Source organism: Zonotrichia albicollis, chromosome 12 (assembly GCF_047830755.1).
Source record: "Zonotrichia albicollis isolate bZonAlb1 chromosome 12, bZonAlb1.hap1, whole genome shotgun sequence".
NCBI classification, from domain to species: domain Eukaryota; kingdom Metazoa; phylum Chordata; class Aves; order Passeriformes; family Passerellidae; genus Zonotrichia; species Zonotrichia albicollis.
Window position 1 is genome coordinate 13,324,211 of NC_133830.1, and position 23,253 is coordinate 13,347,463.

General features: G+C 36.9%; 1 protein-coding gene across 3 annotated transcripts in view; it reads right to left on the minus strand.

The window, feature by feature from the left end:
• The window catches only part of CACNA2D3 (calcium voltage-gated channel auxiliary subunit alpha2delta 3), a 382,402-nt gene that overhangs the window by 281,790 nt on the left and 77,359 nt on the right, over nucleotides 1-23,253 (minus strand). For all 3 annotated transcript variants that reach the window (XR_012582234.1, XM_074549897.1, XM_074549896.1), the window contains exon 3: nucleotides 15,728-15,844. Coding sequence is in view for 2 of the 3 variants with exons in the window: in XM_074549897.1 (XP_074405998.1) it covers nucleotides 15,728-15,844 (117 nt within the window). In the remaining variant the exon portion in view is untranslated. The remainder of the gene's footprint in view (nucleotides 1-15,727; nucleotides 15,845-23,253) is intronic.

A 23,253-nucleotide genomic window follows, 5' to 3' on the forward strand; every position in this document is an offset into this window, starting at 1 on the left:
CATTCAGAGCACAGAGCCCATCAAAAGTGGCCAAAAGGAGAAATTCAAAGGAATAAAGTACCAAGTAACCATCCAGTATGTATTATCATTCATAACATTCATATCATCATAACATTCCAGGGTTATTGTTTTATTAGTTATTGGGTTATTCACTCCAAGAGAAAAACCACAAAGCTTACTGTGTCTACAGCCTGACCACAGAGAGAGGGAAACAAAACCAAACAAGCTGCTCCTTCAGGTGGCACAGAAACTGCACTGGGGTGCAGGGAGGTTTAGCAATACTTTGCCAAGCTTCCAGTCTGCAGCTCTGGGACTTCTCAAGAGTTGAGCAGCCTCCCTTAGCACAGCACTGGAAAACAGAGCAGCTGCTTGCTCTGCAATCCTCCCCACCCATTGTGATGCTGCTCGCTCCCACCTCAGCTCTTTTCCTCAAGAATGAGGGATTCACATGCATGGAACCCGCTGTCGCTATAGGACATAAAAGAACACAAGCGCACGCTGCCATTCTCAAGGTGAAGAAAAAAGGGAAGTTTCTTTTCTGACTCCAACATTTATAGTTTTCCAAAAGTACAGTGGATTGGAGGGTGACAGTGCCACCTCTCCAATGACACTGGACAAACCAACAGTCCATCAACTTTCTCTTCCTCCATGAAGGAATGTAAAACAATGAGTTATTTCCAGAAAGTGTGTGAGAAAGTTCGCCGCAAGAATGTCAACAGCAGAAGGCTTAGAGAATCTTAAAAAACCAGAGTGACAATCCTCTTGCAACAAAGACATTCCAACCTGCAATTGCCTTTGCTTCTTTTCTCTGAGCTTTTAAAGTCCATTATTGCTTTCCTAAGGCCTGAACCCTGCACTGCTGAAGTTGCAGCTGTGCTGTGAATTGTGATATTAGCAAACAGCTGACACAGGAATGAGAGAGTTCACAGGGGCCTTTACAACACCCAAAAGCACAAGGTGAAAATCCTCAGCACAAACCTGAACACAGCTGCCAAACCATGAGCCAGGATTTGGGGCATCAGTTGGGATGCAACGGAGCCTGAAGGGTGAGCACCAGGTGGCTGCTCCTGCTGCATCCCTTGCCTGGACCACCAGGCCTTGGTCACCAGCAGGTCAAAGCTTATGATGCTTCCTGTGCCAGTCACTGCACATCACAGTATCATTTGCACTCAGCTACCAGAAACATAGATGTTTTTGATTAAAAAATATTAATCTGTGTTCAAGGATTGCAAATGTCTTCCCTGAGTTTCCACTTATATAAAAATGGGACTTTTCTCAGTGTTTTTTATCTTTCAAAAATATATTTCACTCTGTTTCCTATCAATTCAGAATTCCAGCATTTTTCTCTTTTTTTTTTTTTTTTTTCTCTTCTGTACTACTTATTTTGAGATGAAAAGGAATTACAACAGAAATACTGGAAGTGCCAGATAGCATTACTGAGCAAGGAATAGGAGCAGTTATAGAGAGTCCTGGTTAATTCATCTGAAACATTGAAAGAGCTTCTAACACCCCAAAAAGGGTAAGGGGAGCTCTCCAGATCTGCATTAAGATTAGGAAATGAGCTCCTTTTCAGTTGTTGCACATAGAGGACATTTGAATTTCTCTATTCTCTTGTGCTAAAAAATTATTCCATGTATTGAAAGCTCTGAGGTTCATACCAAGCCTTGAGACCTCTGAGATGATGAGATGAAGAAGCTTGGTTTTAGCAGAACATCACAAAAGATGAGAACGTCACCTTTACTACCAATCCAATCGTATTAAATTTACAAAGTTTAACTCTAATATGACTTTCATTTTGAAGCTTTATTTTGCATTTATAATTTTATTTTTATTATTACTATTTTTTTAAAAATCACAATGCTGCAGGTTATAAAGAAATCTCTGGGAAAGACCAAATTATCTCTGCTGGAATTTGATAGGACAGTGGAGCACCTACTCTGAGACTGCCAAGTTATGATTCAGTGAGCAGAGTCAAGGTTAGACCCAGATGCCAATAAAGATTCATTAAGTATGAAATACAATATCAGCAGTGTCTTTGTAATGACCCAAACGCTAATTTTGGCTCAGAGTGCTCAAATTCCCCAGTGAGAGAAAGGGAAAGGGGAACAATTTCACAGCTTTTAACCATAAATGTGATAATATGTAAAACACTGGAAAATATATTGGGAACTATGCAAAAGTGAGAGTAGGCAAGTAAGATACAACACTGCAAATTAAAAGTGTTTAGTTACATTTTTCTATTTTATTCCAAATCAAATAATTATTTCTTTTCCTAGTTATTTTGTTATGATTACTCCACAAAAATTTAAAATTTTCTCCTCAAAAAGTTAAAATTATTATCTAATTCATATATGATGTAATACCAGCAGACTAACCTAGCTTACTAACACTAAAGCACTTAGAGTAGAGAAAGGAATAAAAGTCATGATTAATTTGTCTATTCTCAACTCTTCATAAAGCGCAAAAGAAAACTACTAGAAAAGGAATGCTGTATTTTCAAAAGAAGCAGAATTGTACAGGAGGAAATATTGAGTTTAAAATGCTCTTTTTGAAGGAAAAATGGAAATAAAATACAACAACAAAATGAAATCTTACTCCAATAAAAAAGTATATTAACCACTTTGTGTTTTTATTAAATTTTATAGGCTCTTTTCATGCCAGTAGGTAATATTTCTTTGTCTCCCAAAAAGCATTATAAGAAACTAATACTGAGATCAGACTGAATGAAATTTCATCCAGGATTTAATTTTATGTTATTTTACTTTGGTCTGAAATTAAATGTTCAGCCACTGAGGATTGCAGTGCAATTAATTTCTGGAGTAAGAATCACCATAGCACTTTCCTATTTCACTTCCTAAAGCATTAGTGCTTTGTAACACAAATAAGGGGAAACAAATAACAGACATTTATAATAGATAATGAAGACATTTCTCCTGCAAAACACTTTCTTAAATTCAGTCCCATTAGCAGTAAGTCAAATGTGCTGTTGCAGGCTGGTCCAAGCCCTCTGAAATCAGCTGCTGGTGCTAATAATTTCTGCCTGGACAAAGGTCCACATTGCAATCAGGATGGCTCAGTCAATGTGTTAACTGTGACAGACTCAATGCAGGAGATTAAGCAGGTTTTGAAACTAAATTATTTTTGTCACCACACACATAGATTGAAAGGAAAAGCAGCCAAATTTACTGTCCAAGATGTTTTCCTTCATCCCAGGAGCAATGATAACACAAAAAAAAAAAAGCATTTTGTGCTATATAAAGAAAAAAAACCCACTTCATTCCTTTTATTTTTTTAATCTGAATGTATTTTATATATGACATCACAAGTTTTTCTACATCAGAACTTTAAATTTTTATGGGGTTGCAATGAGTGAATGTCTGTGAGTTTATCTTGCCCTGTAAGTACCTTGGAAGACTTTTACTCCAATAAATTAAAATTAACCAGAAATCAAGGATACCATGCACATCAGCAGCCACAGGGGTCCCTGCCTTGTAAGCTTTGCACGAACAGTGTGGATTTATCCTGTAGGGAGCACAGTAAATGTAGGGCTATGCCAAGGGAGCATCTGCCCCAGGACTGGCACTGCATTCTCCTGGAAGAAATGCACAATGCTTGTGCCTACTTACAAATGCCAAGTCTCTGATTTCCTCAACAACATCATCCTTACTCCTGAAATGCTGAGCCTCCTCCTGAGTCCTGCCTCACAGCATAATCACAATAATGCAAGATCAATTTGAGGAAGCACCACATTACCCCACAATTCTCACCTCCCCTGCTGCAGAACGAAGCTATTTAAGGCTTCATTCATTCATGCATAATATATGAAAGGCTTCTACATTTGTCTTAGCTGTGCTACTTTAGATGAAACATTTTAGTTATGTCGTTTAGAAAACCCAGAGTTTGTGTTGACTACATCCTATATCCCTTTAACTCAGGGAATCCTCCAGGAACAGCTGGACTTTTACAATTTTGCAATTATAGAAGATAATATTTCTCCTTTACCTGCCACATTCTAACAAGCTGCCAACAGCAAAAACACATAGGCCTAGAGATTGTGATAATATGTGCCATAAAAATGTTTTAAGAACATATAATATAAAAGCCATTGCTTTGTACTTCACTTTTTAATCATTTTTAAACTATGCTCTATTTCTCTGCTAGTTCTGTAATAAAACCACATCATCTTCTGTGCCATCACCTGACTGTATCATCAGAGATTATGATGACACTACTTTCTCTCACCTGTTCCACTCATATTCCACATATATAGAAAGAAAAACATATGAGTCCTGCAAAACTCAATCTGCAAATGTCTGAGTTTCCCCTGAACATTGCTTTGGGTTTGCACCAGGCAGCCTGGCCAGTGTCACCTGTATGGTTCAGTTTCTTCAAGCTCAGAAAACAAGGTGATAGATGAGGAGAAAAAGCAATAATTTGCAGCATTTTTCTAATACAATATCACTTTTAAAATAAGAATACAGCAGCGCCCACAGAACTGTGTTATAAGCTCAGACTATCTGATCTTTCAAAAACACAGAATTCATCAAATAATTTTTCAAGTTGAACTCTTTGAGCCATGAACAGAATCTCAGCTCAGAGACACAGGAGAGCTCCCAACCCCTTTGCAGCTGAGATTGCTGGAGTAAAGAACTTGAGAAATAGGACAAAAGCCTTTTTTTCTTTTCTCATTAAATGATTTCAGCTTATGGCAATCAGTGTTTTATGGGCTTCCTGATTTAAAGGTTGTCCATTAGTATATTAATTAGCCACCTATAGACTCATCTTTTATCAATTTATCCAATTCCTTATTGAACTTCTGTCAAAAATAAAGATCAAGAGGTTAGGGATGTAATTACTAGATCATGAGCATGAAGTTATCTAAAAGCAAAAGGAAAATAGCTATTCCCATTTCTCTAAAAATTCATAGTAACATTTCAATGAAAATTGCTTAACTCACAAATCAAGGCAAAATTTCCATTTTTTTATGTCAAAAATATTCCCATTAAGATTATTTAGTTTTCTTAAATCCATCTCAGTAGTAATGTTTTTCAAGTGTAAAAAAGTAAAACTCCATAAATATCCATAGATGTAACACAATTAAGATAAATGCAAAATTAATGACTCAAGAATTACTAATTTTCTGGCACATTTACAGAGTGCTAAATTACCATCTCACTACAAGTTATGGGAAATGAGTTATAAAAGTATTATTTTACTGACAAAACCCAGTTCTTACAATATAATGGAAAATTATAAGCCAATCTTTTTTAATAATAGATGTTATTCTAGCCTGCTCAGTGTGTTAAAAAAGGAGAAAATCCCCATGTTGTGCTAGCCCCAAGGGGTTTCAAAATCAGAACTTCACTGATGAAAGAAATCAAGGTATAAAGTAGAAAAAAAAGATGTTTACCAGGGTTCTCAACCTGTGCCAAAGGTTTACCAGTTACAGCAGTGGTTTTAAGTAATCTCTTGTCCTCATACTTATGAATTACAGAATTATCCTGAGATGTCTCTGAAATTTTTTCTGATGTATAAAAAGCTGCACTGCAATCCTTTTGGGGAGGCTGCAGTGTACATTCCATGTTATGGTACACCTGGCCAGGGTGATGCAAAGCTACATGAAATCTCCAAATGCTCCCTAACTCTATTTCTGCACACAGATTTTGCTGTGCCTTTTCCTGTGCCTTGCTTCTCCAGTTCCAGCTTCTTTTTAAAACAAAGACTCATGGGTCCAAAGCAGTTCTTTTCTTTTTGCTTGTATATACCACTGCTCTTAAATGACCCATGGAAAATACAGGGCACAAGATTTTTCTGTAATGTAGTATTTCTGTGGTGCTTTGTGCCACAATGATTGCTGTAATTTAAACTTTACATTAAAAAAAAACACAGACTAATCAATAAAATTTCAATTTATGGTATTAGTTTGGAGCTGTTTATTTCTTACATGAAACACCTCTTTTGTTATGATTTACTCAAACAATTTGTCCTCCTGGAGTACTTGCACAGCAACAGAAGCAATCATCCAAGATATGCTGTGCTAGCTTAAATGACAAAGAAATGCATGTTGGCCAAGAATACATGGCTGTGTATCTATTCATGTGGAGGTAAAGGAAATTAAAAAGTGATCTCTATAATTTATTGTTTGTTCCCTTCACTACAAATAATTTTAAAACATACACCAAAGGTAATGTGGCATAATTACATGGCATGGAAATCAAGATGCTCCTGAAATAAATGACTAAATTTGTTCTTACCATAGCCCCTGCAGCAATGACACAGTGATTAGGATAGCTAATCCATATAACTAATAATAATCTTCCTTCCAAATTTAAAACACTACAAAATCAAAGTTCTCACTTTTGCTCCCCCCACCCAGGTATTTTTAACTTTGTGTCTCCTCAAAACAGAAAAACTCCATTCCAGGTGTCAGATTCTGCACCTGCTCTCACCCCAGTGTGCTGCAGTTCCTGCCAGAGCTGGGGGCCTCAGCTGCTCCTGCCACAAATCCTAAATCTCCAGCAGAAATCTATTAGGATGCTGTTGGCTGTGCACATGGAAAGCTCTGCCTAGACATTTTTGTGAAACCTCACGTTCAGAGCCTGTCTTTGGAAGTAATTTGAAATCCATTAACATTTTAATTTTAGGCATAATTTGATCAATTAGTTAAATTGATCCACAGCAAGACTATTGTTTTAGTAAGAGTCTTTCCACCCCTCCTATCAGCCCTAAAGCTGGTTGGTCTCCAGTGTCACAGACTGAAGCACCACAGAATTTGTGCCCTATGAGACTCAGGATGGGTCTTTCTGTCCAGCAGAATCTCAAATCTACCAACGTGTGCCATGTGGGAGCCACCTTGCTTTATTCCCAGGGAAAATGAAATTTTTAGTCTTGTTTATATTTTACTGAACCTCTAGAGATTCAGCTTACTGATTTGAAGCATTTTTGCTCAGACACTCAAGGTTTGAGCTGGGAGCTCAGCTTTCTGCAGCCACCTCACATAAGGAACTGATCACCTCCAGACAGGAGGAGATTCTCACCCTCTAGTACAGCAGGCAACAGCACAGCACATTTCAGCCCAGCTAGGCACAAAATACCAGACCTGAAGGGACCTATAAGTAATTAAATAACTTCCCTAAACAGCTGCAGAGTCACCAGAGTTTTAAAAAAAGTCATCCAAATGGTTGGTTCAATAGAGTTCTAAGTCATCATCACCATTCCCATGAGAAAATAAAAAAGCGTCGTATGATCCAACTCATTCCTGTCTCCCATCTCTTTCCTGGGCCTTACTCTTACAAATATTTTTCATGTCGTGCAATGCGCAAGATCCTAATTAAACCAAGGGATAGAAAACCTCTTAACTTTTTGTTTTGGGGTTTCTGCACTGGGTAATTCTTCAGTCTTAAAAATCTCAGGCTATTCTGCACAGCTTTGCCACAGCTCAGAGGAGCAAAAGTAAAGGAGAAAGGAGAGGTGAGCAAGCACCTGTGGAAGCCAGAAGAGCCCTTTTCAATTTGCAAAAAGGTCAAAGTGCAGGCCAGGACAATGCAGAAGTCTAACATTAGCAAACACAACTTGAGCCTTTTTCTTGGTATTCATCAAAAGGAAGATGAGTTTTGAACATTTGAAATTCTAGTTACAGCATCAAATCTGATGTTTTATTGCAGCTGTATTTCAGACAGCTGTTAAATACAGTTCAAAACAAGACCATTAACTAAATGTTTGACAGTTTCACGTACCACCAGTAGTGATAATCATGACATTCTGATTTAATTCCAGCAAAAGCTGTGACCACCTGAAATTCAGCGTGCTGGCAAGAGTTTCTTCACCCCCATCTCTGTCAGCAGCTCCCTGGGACGATGAGCTTAAAAAGGACACTGTGAGAATCCGTGAAGCTCCCCAGTCTTAAAGAAACTTTTCAGCTGGAAGAAGGAGCACAGTGGGTTTATTTTATAAACCTATAAGGTATAATTCCATTCAAATTAGAATCCAAAAGAAACTGTAGTGTCCAGAGAAAATAAGATGAGGCAGAATAACTTTTGAAGCAGTAGGTGTTAAAAACCCAAAAGGTGAGAGAGCAAGGAAATGCACCGACCACTGCTGGGCAGGTTTGGAATACAGAATCAGCTGTTAGAGACATAAAAAATCAACTAAACTGGCAGTATTTTAGATTAAGCAGGCTTCTTCCTACCTAATTACACTAGAGCCAGACTCAAGAAGGGTGGGAGTGAAGAGGATAAATGGGGTGTTTGCCCTCAGTTCAGTGTGTAGGAGGCTCTTCTGGTGCAATGGTGCTCCAGGGGCAGGGCAGGCTGGGCCAGCACAGTCCCTGCTGGAAGCTCCATCACAGAGCAGAGCAAAGGGTTAATTCTCATAAAAAAGACCCATGAATTCCCTTTACACCTCTTTTCACTGAAATGCTTCCGAGCACTTCAGAATGAAGAATCGCACAGAGATGATAGTCTCTCTCCTCCTCAAAATATTGATAAACGACCATTCATTAAATGCCTCCAAGAAAGCCATTAGCAGGCTCCTCCTCACTGCTGCTCCTGGAGCAGAGGAGTTGGAATCATTCACAGAATGGAAAAAGGAGGCAGCAGCTTGGAAACCTGCTCTGCACACCCTGAGCAATATCTAAAAAAAAGCTCTTTTTTATTACCTAAGCATTAAAGCAAATGAACACAAAGTTTCAAAAAATGGGCTAATGTTAGATGATCAGCAAGTTATAGTGTATCATCTCAAGAGAGTATTTATAATCAATTAAAAATAGGTATCAATAAACTCTCTAAAATTAACATGACACTGAACATCTATCATTTCTTTGATGCAAAAGTACCAGTATTTATTTTTATTATTCCAACAAATAGATTCAATGATATGTATTTACAATATGAGATCAGGATCCTAATTGAAAATTGAGAAGATGACAGCTGTGCAAGTGAAATTAAGTTTTAATTAAAATATTACTATTTGAAGTTTAAATCCCACACTGAACAGAAAGTTGGACAACACGACTTTGTTAAAATAATTAATGTTAATGTAAAGCACTAAAATATGCTAATACCCTAAAACACTGATAAGAAAGAAGGATAAATGAGACTAATTTATCCTACTTCATTCTTCCAAAACTACTCTACTGGTTTTTCCTGCTCTCTGAAACACTATTTTATGTTGATGGCAGAGACTGAATGGTATGTGCTGTTGCAGTGAAGGAACTAATCTGTGAAGTGGCTGCATTTACTCACTGTATTTTCACATAAATGCTGCACAGTTGAATGAACTATCTTTAAATACTTCCCCCTTCTTTTCTTGCCACTGGAGGTGAGACCATCCTAATTGTCTCCAGCAGCAAATGCTTTGAAGTTTTCTTTACAAGTCTTAATTTTTCTCCATTTTATGTTATGACTACTTTTTCTTTTTTTCTAAATTTGAACTCCAAGAAATTCACTAAATTTCCTAAGACTGACTAGACCATGGATTCTTTTTTTCCTTTAGCATACAAACAGGCCAGGATTTTAAAGACAAACAAATCCAAAGATGGTTCAAGAGGCTTTACTTTTTGTAGATATTTATTTCAAACTGTACCCAGACCATGAAAGCTCCATGTTTACAGATCTGCAGCAGAATTTTCTCCAGCAGTGACGAGCTGGGAGCAGGAATTCCTGGATATTGCACATCCTGTACATGGCTCCCTGGAAATCCTGGCAAACACATATCCCCTGAAACATCTCCCTGAAGTTTTCACTGGTTTTCTTTTCATTCTCCCCCACTGAGCTTTTCCATGTTTTACCTCTTGCCCCCTGCCAGGACCCGTTCTGACAACTGAGCTAACCTGGTTAGGACATAGGAGAGTTAAATATTTCATCAATGCACTTGGGCTCCCTGCTATGATTCAGAGAAGTCTACAGACAGAAAAACTAACTTCCATTGAAGCTGTCTATTCCATATTTATTCCATTACACACAGGTATGAGGTAAACTGATTGTTCCTATTTCATTTATTCCTCCCTTTTTCCGGCAAAAGCACCTGAGGACAGTCTGAGCTCTCACACCACAGCCATAGGATGAGAATGAAAGTTAAAGAGAAAAGAAGCCCACCCACACTCCAATAAAATAGATCTTTCTTTCCCTCTTTCAGAACTCATACCTGTATCTGTTTACAAATACAAAAATTTCTTGACAAGCCCAAAGAACTAAAAAGAGAAGCAGGCAAGGTGGGATTTGGTGGATCTGCACTAGAATATGTTTGCCAATCCCTCATTTGTTGACTATCCTAAATTCTACCCATTTACCAAAAGCAATCTTCAAGTCCAATAGCAATAAAGAAGAAAAAAATTTACTGTGCCTTTAAACATTCTCCAGATCATGGCTATCAAGGTTATGCATTATGCTATTGAATACTCCACTGTCAGTGGATTGCTATCCATCTTTTCATTTTGTGATGTATTCCAATTTTCAAAAAAGTAAAAATAAAGCTCTTCATGCTTTCAAGAACACAAATTTATTACTGACACATGAAGGAGACCAGTAAAACTATGAGCAAATTTAAATGACACCAAAATTAAATAGTAACAATTACAGTTAAAATACTAAATGTGAATACAAAAATATTGCTGAAAACCTTTAATTTGTTAGCAGTAATTAACACAACTGTAGCCATCTCTCCTTTATTCATTATGTCTTTATTCTGTCAGTTAAAACTATTTATAGTGATACTGGGTTGATTCACCATAATTTCCTTCCACCCACAACCATCTATAATTTTTTTCCCCTCAGTAATTTTATAAACTTAATGTTGAGGTTCTTTTTTTTCGTTTCCATCTGCAGATTAAAAAAAACCCTCTATTACTATATTTATTGAAAAAAAAAAAATCAGGGGTCAATACAGCCCCCATTGAGTTGCAGCTGTAAAGAGTTCACATTGATATTCATTTTTCTTCTAATTCTACAGATGCAAATTAGCTCCAAGAAGAAACTTAGTTTATTCTATATTTGAAGTAGTGAGCCCAGAAAAGTAATATGTTTTGACATTAAATATCTATTTCTATTCTATTATATAAATATAAAATATGAATGATTGTTTGCTTCTCTTCTCAAGAATGCCATTCCCGATCTAGCCCTGATCAAAGTGATAGAAAATCAGAATGAAAATACAGCGCAATAAAATGCACAGTGGGCATTCAAGCCGGCACACATTTAAAACAGTCTCAAAAAAAAAAAATCAGTTCAAAACGCACCTGGAATATTCCTCACTGTTGCCTCACATAGGAAGGAACTCACCACTAAGTTACACACTAAAAACAAGTTAAATTCCAAGTACACTCAAGGAAAAACTAAAGTATTTGAAGGTGGTTTGTAAATAAAGCTACAATTATTGACTACAGTATTCAGTATTAATTTTTTACTGAGCTTTTCTACACTCTATGGAAATCTTTTTATGCTCTGAATAAAGAAGCACTCTTTAGCAACTTTCACTCTCAGCTTTGAATTACTTGCTGCGATCTTTTGCTCATCAAATCAAGTTCATTTTGCACCCATTAACACATCACTTTAAATAAAAATTCATTTTTTGACCAGGGCACCAATTTACCAGTATTTTCCTGGAAATATCTGAATGCAGTATGTGCTGTTTAATACTGTCTTACATATATATGTACATATACATGCAGAAAAACCATAGTGAATTGCAGCTGTTGATATGGCACATATAAACCCCAAAATGCACCCACACAAATACACACGTGCATACTAAAATGTGCACACCACATATGCATATGAGTAAGCACAAACATCTCAAACACATACATTACTCAAACTGTGCATAAAACATATAATCCTAATAGTACCCCAAAAAAGCCTGAAGACTGGTGTAAAAATCATCAGTGGAAAAAAAACCATTTCTCTTCATTGCAAATGTTTGTTAAATGTAAATGCTGATATTCTACTCCTTGGAAGAACATTTGTCTGCGTGTGGAATTTCATGATAAAAGGCTTTAGAGTCCCAGGTTTCTCTAGATAAACCCCGCTGGTTTACTGATGCATGAATGCACTGAAATTGAATTACTGTACAACAGCAATTACTTTTCACAGTACAGTTATAATGAGAATCAGCTTCACAATGAACACCAGGTAGCTATAGTAGGAAAAGTTAATAAAAAGAAGCCTCTTATTTGCATTTTCCACTGCAGCAAGGGTAGTTGCCTTAAAGAAAAACCATCCTTAACACTTGATTTGCCATCATATCAGTGAATAAACAATAGTTTTTATAGCACCTCTTTATTTGCAAGAAAATATTAATGAAAATTAAAATTTTAGTACTAAGGTAAAGTTATGATAGCTTTTCAAATATTCCCTAATAACTTTGTTACCTTTCATTTTTCTATTTTCTCTTCCCTCTAGCCTTCAATTTTTTCCCAATATGCCAATAATTAGGAAAAGTAAAAGCACCAAATGAACAATTTTAACCTCTTTTTCACTATCAAGTTTGTTGCCCTGGTCATTTTTACTTACTGAGCATTATGTCACATAATTCATTCCCATTCCACTTCAAATTAGAAAAGTCACTGAAGTATTCATAAAACCTTCTAAAAATTATATTCAAAAGAAATCACAGATAACTTTAAGACTAATGAAGAAAACTTCCTATGAGTGAAATAAGCAAAAGTCCCAGAAAAGCAGCAATACCTCAAGTGACAGCAGACTACACAAAGGTCTCAAAGTGATTATTTGTGTTTGTCTGTAAAATTAAAACAACTGCTGAGCAGTGCAGGAAACATTTCTGTGTCTCTCACCTTATGGGCAGTAAGATTTTTCCCATCTCAAGCTTTGTAATATTAAAAGTAAATGGATTAATTTACCTTTGTCACAGATAGAAACAAAACACCAGCGGCATTGAATCAAAACCACAGCTCAGGGATTTTAACTTAATTCATGTCACAAATAGTTGAAAGTAAAACACAAACCTGCCTGCCTGAAATTCAATCAGTAGGGCAGCATTAGGAAGGAAATGGTTAACAGGAATATCCTGAACTGACATAAACCCAAGGTAAATAGTGAACACTGGGGAGAAGGAGGGGGGGAATGTTGCTTGCAAGGTTTTCCATCAGAAAGTAGATGACAAAAGGTTATATAATTGGTTTAGTACTTTCAGTTTTCCATTTATCTTATGTATCTGACAGAACAAAAATAGGACAATCTGTGATAGGATAATTGCATACTGAAGGGTAATTCAAACACGGAATGAATATGATAAAAATCACACTGAACCTACTAATCACTATGAAAAGCGATGAGACAGAAAGATAAAAATTCATCCAGAATATTAAGGGGGAGAAGGGGGAGAAGAGTTCAAATGTGATTAGTAGCTTCAAATAAGTTTATATGTTTGAAAGCATTAAGTAGAACCACAAAAAACACAACAAAAAAAATCTCCACAAAAACTCATTCTTCCCAGCCTTTTCTACAAATCAAACACTTTACGTGCTATGAATTTCCAAACCTTTTCAGAGTGCTACATCTGCTAACACCTGAAGAAGTATGTTTAGCCCAAAATGCTTTTGGATAAAACATTTTAATCAACATTGGATTTTGATGTGTGCTTGAAGCAAATTCACTCAGTGGTGTAGGGTAACAATTTGGGCTAATACTGGAACACATTTTCTGAGTCCTTGGATTTGCAGCCTCACAGTCATGTCCCCATTATTTCTAAGGTTGAGGGATATTTTGTATGGTAATCTTCATTTAGTACTTCCTCCAACATCACCACCAATATATATATATATTGCTCTGAATTGTACATTTCAGCGCTCTTGCACATCTTTCCATCAAAAGCTTATGTCAAAATTCAAATATTTTAGAGACAAAATGATCCAGCACCAGGATGGAACAGAGCTCTTAAGTGTAAAGGAGTTTTCTAATTCCCATCTCACCTCCCCAAATATGAGGGGAAATTTTGTTGTGATGAACCAAGGACGAAATTTATGCAAAACCTCTGTTGTACCAAAGATTTTTGTACTTCTCAAGATGCAAATTACCAAGCACTACTTACTACCAGAACAGAATGAGTCAGTCTTTACATCTCTAGCATCAAGAAGGACCAATTTATATTATTAAGCAAAAATTAATAGCTTAATTTGAAAGTACATTAAACAAATTTCTTAAAAGTGACCCTGTCCAAACCATGCTTTTAGCTTCCTTTCCAAAGATGGAAACCTTCCAAAAGGGCTCTGGATTTCAGTCACTTTTTCCAGCACTAAAATCTTTTCAGTCAAGATTACACGCATGGTTTAACTTCGTGGAATTTGGGCTTGTTTTCACTCAGAGCATGGTGGTCTATATTGATCCTGTATTTTTTTTCCTCCTCAAATAAAAACACCATCTGTATGAAGAGACCAAACCTGTTCTAAGCATTTGTTATGAAGCTCTAATTGAGACACAAACTGCTCTTCCCCACCCCACTCCTCCCTGATGGAATTCTATTCCCTCACCAGCCAAGCGCGCGGCTCGCTGGTCACCTCTCGCGCTAAACAAGTGCTGCTCCAAGAATGCTTTGTTCACATTATGGTCTCAGGGGAGCAGTTTTCTCTGCAAAGAAACAAGGAAAAGAGTCCTCCCCCTTCCCCAAGTCAATATTCTTCAGGCTTCTGGAAGCTGTTGCACACATATTAAAGTGTAGTTTTTCCCCTGAAAAACACACTGTAAAAATAGCATTGCGGGGTTCCATGTTTATTGTCTTTCTCTGCTTCCCTGCCAAGTGAGCTCAGTTTTACAAGCTGAAATATGTTTTACTTCACTGCCAGCCCTGAAAATTCAACCTCTTAAATGTAGCCAAATTCCTTCCTCCCTTTTGCACCATAACAAATAATACAAGGCTGAGGGTGGAACTGTATCCTCAGTCACACAAAAGGAATCCCTGTCCTCGGGTGATACCTCCAGCTCTGCAGTGGAGACAGGAGCATCTTCAGCTCAACTGAGCAGCTAAGTCTGGCTGAAATAGAGCAGCTGATGGCAAACAGCATCACCAGAATGCCCTGTGAGTTTGCTGACAGGGGTGATGCCACATTGTTCCAGGCAGTCACCTCAATTTCTAGTAAAGAATAATGCAAAAGGAAAACTACACCAGGAAGATGACACCAAAGCTACTACAAAAGGAGGATCAGAATGGAGATAGAAAAATACAAAAACAGAAAAGGCAAAAAAAGCACAAAACCTTACAGACATAGAGAGAGCAGCCTAGTTGTTCAATGATCATTAATAATAATTAAAAATAATCATCACTGAAGAGTGATGTAGTACTTACCACAATTAAAATGCTTACCATTTGAAGTGTTTGCATCTTTTGCTGAACTAAAGGACAGTTACTGAACTCAGACATTTCCCTCCAATACTATTGTTATAATAGTGAGCAGTGAAATTAAGCCTGCTTTGGTTGCATATTTTAAAATCTAACATTTCAACCATATGCACTCAGGTTTTACTGCACACAGTGATATGCTACAAACTCATATTGGAAATTGGTAGTCCCAATCTCATTGCACACTCTTACATTTGTCTATTGATAGTATACATAATTTAAATCTATTCTCTTGAACAGTGATTCTAAAATACTTCTGAATGCTTTAGCATTTCCACTTCAGCACCTTCAATTGCTAGTACAGCCTTCAGAGCAGAGCCTAAACCATATATTTAGTTTTACATCATAAAAGGAAATAGCAGATCGATCTGCTGCTTACCCGTACAGCTTCAGACTTCTTATGAAACATTTCTTCCATATTCTTTGCTAGCTTTTTCACAAGCTGAAGGCCATCAATTTCTTCTATTGCAACATCCTTCTCATATTCTTTGTATTTCTGGAAGAAGAAAAGAAAAATAGGGAAAAGTTACTCACAGGGAACCAGCTGAAATTTTGACAACTAATTATTCGTTTTATATTACACTTTTGCTGACATTCCTCATCTATTTGATGTTTATTTGCGTGACAGCAGGCTGCTTTGAGCCAAGATGCTGTCATGGGGAGAGAACAACTGGATTAGAACCAGAAGTCCATTTAAAAAATAATAAAAATATTTATCTCATGCACTGTAGAAAAACGATAACTCCCCTTCACAATGTTTAAATTACTCTTCCCTGCAACCAAACAAGAGCCAAAAACGTAACAAAAAATGCTTGTATCTCCTCCAAAAATCATGTAAAAACAGTGATATGATTGGCAATCCCTCTGCCTTAGCAACCTAGAATCCTCCTCAGCTGAACTTCCTGCAGATGCCTATTTCACAAGATTTATCCAACACTTACATTAGGAGTACTCACACTACAACCTTATCTAGACATGCTTAAATTTCATGCAAAGAAAAGCCTAAACAAAGTACATCAACTTGGGCCTTCATCTAAACACAAGCATCAAAGCATCCTTTATCCAATATGAGCATTACATTTCACAGTGTGAATAACTCCCAGAATGCCTAAGCACTAAAAATATATTCAAAACAAGTTTTATCCTCTATTTTCTGCATATCAATACTTTTTTCCTCACCAGTGTTTATAAGAAAGCTTTGTAAAAATTAATTATTAGAAAGAATTTAATGCTGAGGACATTCTTCTTCCCCACGTTATTCCACTGCAGCCTGTACAGTACTCTGAGAACTGTTGGCTTCCACTCTGGCCATTCTTTGCCTCTCTCTCTCTCTGTAAAACATGCACAGTTGTGCTGAACTGATGGGTGTCCATCACCAAACCCTTCACCTGACCACAAACCTGCACCTCTATGACACAGGGAGGCAGAGGAAGGAACACCTGCCTCCTGCCAATTAAGCCCTGTGCCAAAATTATCTCCCCAACCTCCCCAGCAGACTCTTGGGCAGCCCACAGTGTTTGAGTGAATAAAATGAAGTGGTATCATTAAAAAAAAATTATCATTAAAATTTGCCTGCAGAATGATAATTCTTATAGAACTCCAGAGAGACAATGGAGAATAAGGTGAGCAAAAACAGTGGTTCAAAGCAGCTGGATGAACATGAAAATGTTCAAAACAGTGAATAAGCCAGAACCAGTTATGTCCTGGCTGGTGGGACAAGAAAGGGCTCTTCTGTTAAGAGAATGCCTGCACATGTTGGACCCATTTCCCCCAACAAAACTAATTTTCAAGATAGACTGACACTTTATACTTCCTTTAAACTTTACATTTTTATGTAAAAACTTGTGTGAATATTTTGATAGTGAAACAATATTTAATAAAACATAATTTGCAGCCAATTTCAGAACAAAGTTAAAAAAAGAAAATTATCAGTAAATATTTAGGGCAATTTTTTTATATATGTAATTTGAGCAATAATTTCATTTTCCCACATTATTGCCTGTCAGGAAATCTCTGGTTTGAGACCTTAATAGGAATCTAGCAACCTAAGAAACCTCAAACAAACCCCTTGCATTTTACTCCCTCGAGGCAGGCAGAGAGATCTGGGATTTTCCCCCCTTTGATCTGCACTTAGATACCATCAACAGAGTTCTGACTTCAAGTCTTAAAGTCCATTTATGTCATTACTCGAGATAAAAGGGATTTTTCTAAAATAGAAAAATGCACTTTTATTTTTTATTCACTGGAGAAAATATAAGAGCACAGTAGAAAAGAGAGGCAAATGCTATTGCAACCAACACCATGATAAAATGCAGTAAATGATCAGTAAACTGAAAACACCACCAGTTAATTAATGATGTCAATGTCTGCCCACATCACACAGGATTTGAAGCTTTGGGGAATTTAAAACAAATCAAGTACAAATTTGAATCACTTATTTCCAGCTGCACAGATCATGTTCAACACATCACCTCCTGATAAAAATGTTTCCTTTAGACTTGACCTTTGAGTTTTTAGAAAGTATTCTAAAATGCATCACTTGAAGAGGCAGCTTTCAGGTCATCAGATTTATTGATTTGAGCTTTGCCATTGAGTGAAGAAAGCCAGGCAATTACTCACTGTGCTTGCCTGAAAACTGAATGGAACTGTTGAAATCCACAACATTTTCTAGGCTCACAGAGCCCTACCACATGGTCTATTAGGCTCTTGTGAAAGCACATTAAAAAGCCACACTTCTCAATGTTGAGTAACTGGTGCTTTTGAAAACTAAAAATAACTTGCACTCAAAAGAGATGTGAATGATTTCTTAACTTGTAATTTATGATCTTATAATTATGCCAGCTCATAGTAAATAAAGGCATTTTTTCATAATTCAAAAGCCAAAGTTCCAAAACAAAAGAAGAAATAGAAGATATTATTTCAAATCTATGTGAAAAGACCCCACATGTTTCAGGGTGTGCAACTCTGCTCAGTTGCTGCAAACCTTCAAGAACATTTGCAACAAAACCAGGAGAGCTTGGTCTGCAAGACCCTGGCAAGCAAGAGGCTTATGTATTATATATTTTATATTTGGAATTCCACCGCCATAAAAAAGCATTTCTATCATTTTTCAGCCATCATTGGAAGGTTGCAAAACAGGAAAAGTATGTGGTTGTAAAAAACTTGCAGCTGTTTTTGCTCTCCTGGTGCCTGGACAGGAGAGGTGCCAGCCTGACCTGGGGGTGTCTGTGCCCTCAGTGCTCACTCTGCAGGATGCTGGGATTCAGATTCCACCCACAGAGAACCTGATTTTATAAAAACTATCAATGCAAGAAACCTGAATCACACAGGACAGTGAAAACCCACAAAGCCACAATAAAACCACAACAAAGGCCGTCATTAACATTGCATTCTCTTCCTTTCACTGCAGAGGTTATCTGACCTCCAGGCCCTCATCCTTTCCCCACCACTAAATTTTTACATATTAAATTTGGGGTTAAGTTTCAATAAATTAAAACAGCAAAGACATAGTCCCTCTGAAATAAATTTGAAAAATTTTAAATGAAATTGTTCTATTTTCATGTCATCTTGAGAAAGCAGCATGGCACTATTGTTCCAGTTAAACAAAATGAGTAGTGGAAAAAACAAAGCTTTTGGGCCTTGATACATCAAACTTGCAAACTACCTTGGTGTACTGCTACTATGAAGCTGCTCATACAAGCAATGCCTTAAATTACTTCCCTTCCCTGTAAAAAAAAATGAAGCTCATTACAAAGTTGTCATTTTGTTTTATTTAAAAAAAAAATTCCTTCAGTTTTTTCAATCTTCCCTAATTTTATTTCATTAAGAGATACTAATAATTCTCATAATTTGTAACAGAGGCAATAATACATGTTTATTGTTATTATAAGGAGAGAAAATAGCTCTGACTTTGCTATAAACAAGTGACTTGCTTAAAAAAAAAGAGTATGAGATATTAGAGGCATAGTTGGAAACTTCTGATAAATGAATTTCCAATTGTCTAGAAGATGAAGCAGGCACAACTTCTGATTTGCTGCATTATAAAAAAAAAATACTTGAAATGCTGATTCTGTCGGCTTGCAAAAATCAGCATTTGGTAAGAAATTCTCTAGAGAGACAAGAACATTTATCATTTGAGAAAGCCCACAAAAAATACATTATTTCTTCAGTATCTGTTTTGCCAGATCATTTCACATAAGCACCGGGGAAAGACAGACAGTATTTCACTGTCAGAACCCTTAATGCTTCTATGTTTTTCACTGGTTTAGGTGTGGGGGTTTTTTCTTGGTAAATGATCATCTAGAAATAACAAACCAAAAAGCTATCTGTACAAAACTAAGATCAGAAGTGTTTAATGCAATCTAAATACTTGGCACTGAAAGATAACACAAACACACACAAACTAAGAATTCCTAACAAAAAAAAACCAAAAAACCAGAGTCTTCAAAACAAAAAAAACAAAGAAAAGCCAAACCACTCCAAAACCTACAGAGTTCGAATGACCAAGGCAGGAAAAGGAATCAGCTCCTGAAGCAAGACTCTTGACTTCAGCTTAAATTTTTTTCTCCTTGTTTTTATTCTAAAGAGAAAATGGTCTTTGTGTTCCTGTTTGTATCTACTTCTATCAAGTCTTATCAAAATCAAGATATTCACCTTTGTGCTGTAAACAAAAATATTTCAAGTTACTTACATGTGTGCACACCATCCTTAGTCTCAGTCTTTCAAAAGGGCTCTGGTTGCTTTGTACATCTGCAGAACACTACCCATTTATGATGAAAATTCTTCCCCCTCCCTGGGATTTTGAGAGCCAGTAAATACCACTACCATCCTGATTAAAGAAAGGAATTCAACAGGAATCTTGCAATAATACTTTAAAAATCATCTCTCTGTGTTGCCTGTTTGGAGCTGTAATTTGCCTCTGAGGTGCATTCATGGCTCAATTGCACACGCTCCACAAATGTTGCTGGTTGAGAGATTTTGTCACAGGCATGTTAAAACTATATGTGCATATATACATTTTATGTTTTATAATGAAAAAGCAGAACCAGCATGCAAATGGCAGATCAAATATCCAATCTATCCATTGTTTCCATGAAAAAATTAAATGTGTGTTTACTCCATGCCATTTTCAAAAAACCACTTTCAGATGTGCAAGCCTCAACATTGCGAATGTAAAAGAGAGATTGCAGAAACATATGCTTTTGATTAAATCACCAACTTTTGATTTCAATTAATATCTCTGGCCCATCAGAAATGCTGTGCCATGCAGAGCTTGAACTGTTTAGATTTGCTTCACTCCCTCTGCCACGCAAGTCCTGGCAGTGACTCCCTGCAGAGCGGCAGTGCTGGACTGAAGGGCCACAGATGTTAATAAATTTATTAAAATTATTTTGATTATATATTTAAGATACCCCAACAATCAGATGCAATTAATGAGACTGAAAGGCTGCAAAAAGCTTGCAGCTGATACAATTTGCAGCTCTTAAAGCAGTTTCTTTAGTTACAGAGCCAAAAGTTATGCCACAGTCCTGATCATATTCTTGACCCCTAAATGCATGAATTTATCACTAAAGTTGACTTTCCTAGCTGAAGTAGCCTTAAATTTTTATGTCAAGTTCTTTTAAATTGAGGGATCAAAAGGTACATAATAAATTAATTTTCTATGCATAAAGAAATTTTTTCTTTCAATAATCAATTCTTCATTGCCATCTAACGTTAAGGCACTTCATTTTTCTTTACTCCTCTTAATGTATAACAATTTTTACTTTTTTTTTTAGCATAACAGCACAATTATTTTTTTAAATGTCATTTATTCAGGGTGTTTTAAAAGCACCTCTTCCTCTTTGCACTTGATACAGGTTTTGATTTTGTGGGCTTTTTAAATTCTAGAACCCAAAACCTGCCACATACATGGAGCAAACTCAAAATGTCTCATTAGTTGCTGCCTTACTCCATTAACAGTTCTGTTGAAATTTTAAAAAGCTATGCACAGAGAAGGGACTGTAGCAAAATATGGCTTTGAATCAAAACAAGCATAAATTACTTTTCATCTGGAAAGTCAATCACAGAATTTTATAAGACAATATCCATATTGAAACTGATGGGACAAAAGCAGTGACAGTTCAACCCTTCTGTGGCCTGAGCTCTTGCAGTGCTCTACCATAGAGCACACATCCCTTCTGCATGTGGGAGAGGGTAGAGCAATGCCCAGGAGAAGATTTAAAATTATCCAGCCCAGCCTCTGAATGCCTCATTAGAGCTGAGGGGTCACTAACCATGGATGCACTGCTGGAACAAACCCGACTGCAAGCCAAATTAAAAACCTTCTTCAGCATCACATGTGCCTGTGAGGGGGAGTCTGAGCTTTTCCACTGAGCAGAAGGGTACTCAGATGGCACAGGCACAGCAGAGATATCAAATACAGATGGTGCACTCCTCTGACAGACTCATCTGTGAATCTCTCATTCCTACAAGATTTTGTATTTTCCCCTTATCACACTGACCCCATGGTGGGGTGGTTTTGTTACAGTGCCACATTCATGCTGCTATCTGTTCCTCCTGACTCTGAAATGCATTCATTCAGTGGAGCAACTCTAAAAAACCCTAGTTGTTTATTTTGATATTTTGTTGTTGAACAAAATTATTTTACTTCAGAATTTTCACCTACAGAGTTTTAAAGATTTTATAAAGCACGTAGATCAAAATCTCCATGCAGAAGGGGATATTGGGCTTTCCTTAAATTCAGTGATGTACCCAAAGTCACACAACAATTCAGAACTACAAAGAGAACAAGCTCTCTTGGTTATTCTTCCAATGCCCTGCTCAATAAACCACAGTCAGCTTTGTTAACTTCCTCTTGATCTGTATGGCAAGATCAATCACAACAGCACACTTCTCCTCACCTTGACATCAGAGAACTCCTTAGTAATTGAGAGTTTGTGTTACACCACATTACACACTCCTATTAACCTTTCCTGAGCCTCTTTGTGTTGATGAAATCCATCAGCAATGCCCAGTGTGATGGCACACTCATTTTCTGCAGAGAAATTCTCACTCATTTCATCAAACATCTCCTAGGAGCTCTGGATTAGCTCATCACATTTGACTCTCACACACACTGGTATCTGAGGAACTCTTGTTGCCTCAAAGTCCATTTGGGTTACTTCACAAAATACACTTTTAAAACAAAATATTGGGATATTTTTGAATACTTCTTTACTGTGATTAGTTACTCAGTGCTGTACCTGGTATGTCATAGCCAAAGATCAACTACTATCCTGGGAAATTTGTTATCATCAGCAGACTTGACAAGGATAGTTGCTGCTTTCCTTGCAAAATAATTTGCGCATTAAAATCACTGCAAGGGCACCACACCCCCAGCATATTTAATCTTTACAAAGATATTTACTTCTGACCTATTTTTACCTCATGGCTATATGTAAATGCCACAAAACCAAATGCATTAAAGCATTCAGCTGAATGATCATCAAAACCAAACATTCCAACTCCTGATTTAGCAGCATTCCTCTGCCCCATCTGTGAAAGGCCACACAAGGTGTCTTCTTGAACCTTTCACAACTAGATATGTTTATGTCTATCTATATATAAACACACATAACATCCATATAACTGAAAATACCATGTGAAGGGCATTAATTGGAATTTCAGCATGGTTAAAACAGCTCTGCTAGTGGGAGAAGATAAAAGCTACTCTGCCACAGAGTACTTCTCATCATAAGTACAATTTTAGAAAAGCAGCCACATTGGTGCTTTTTTATTAGATTTTTTCCTTATATTTTAATTTATTAGATGCTATAAATTATAGCATCCAATAAATTAAAAGTTAAGGAAACATTCTCCGGGAGGTTCAAATGCTTCCTCTCTGAGATTATTTCAGTATTTTAA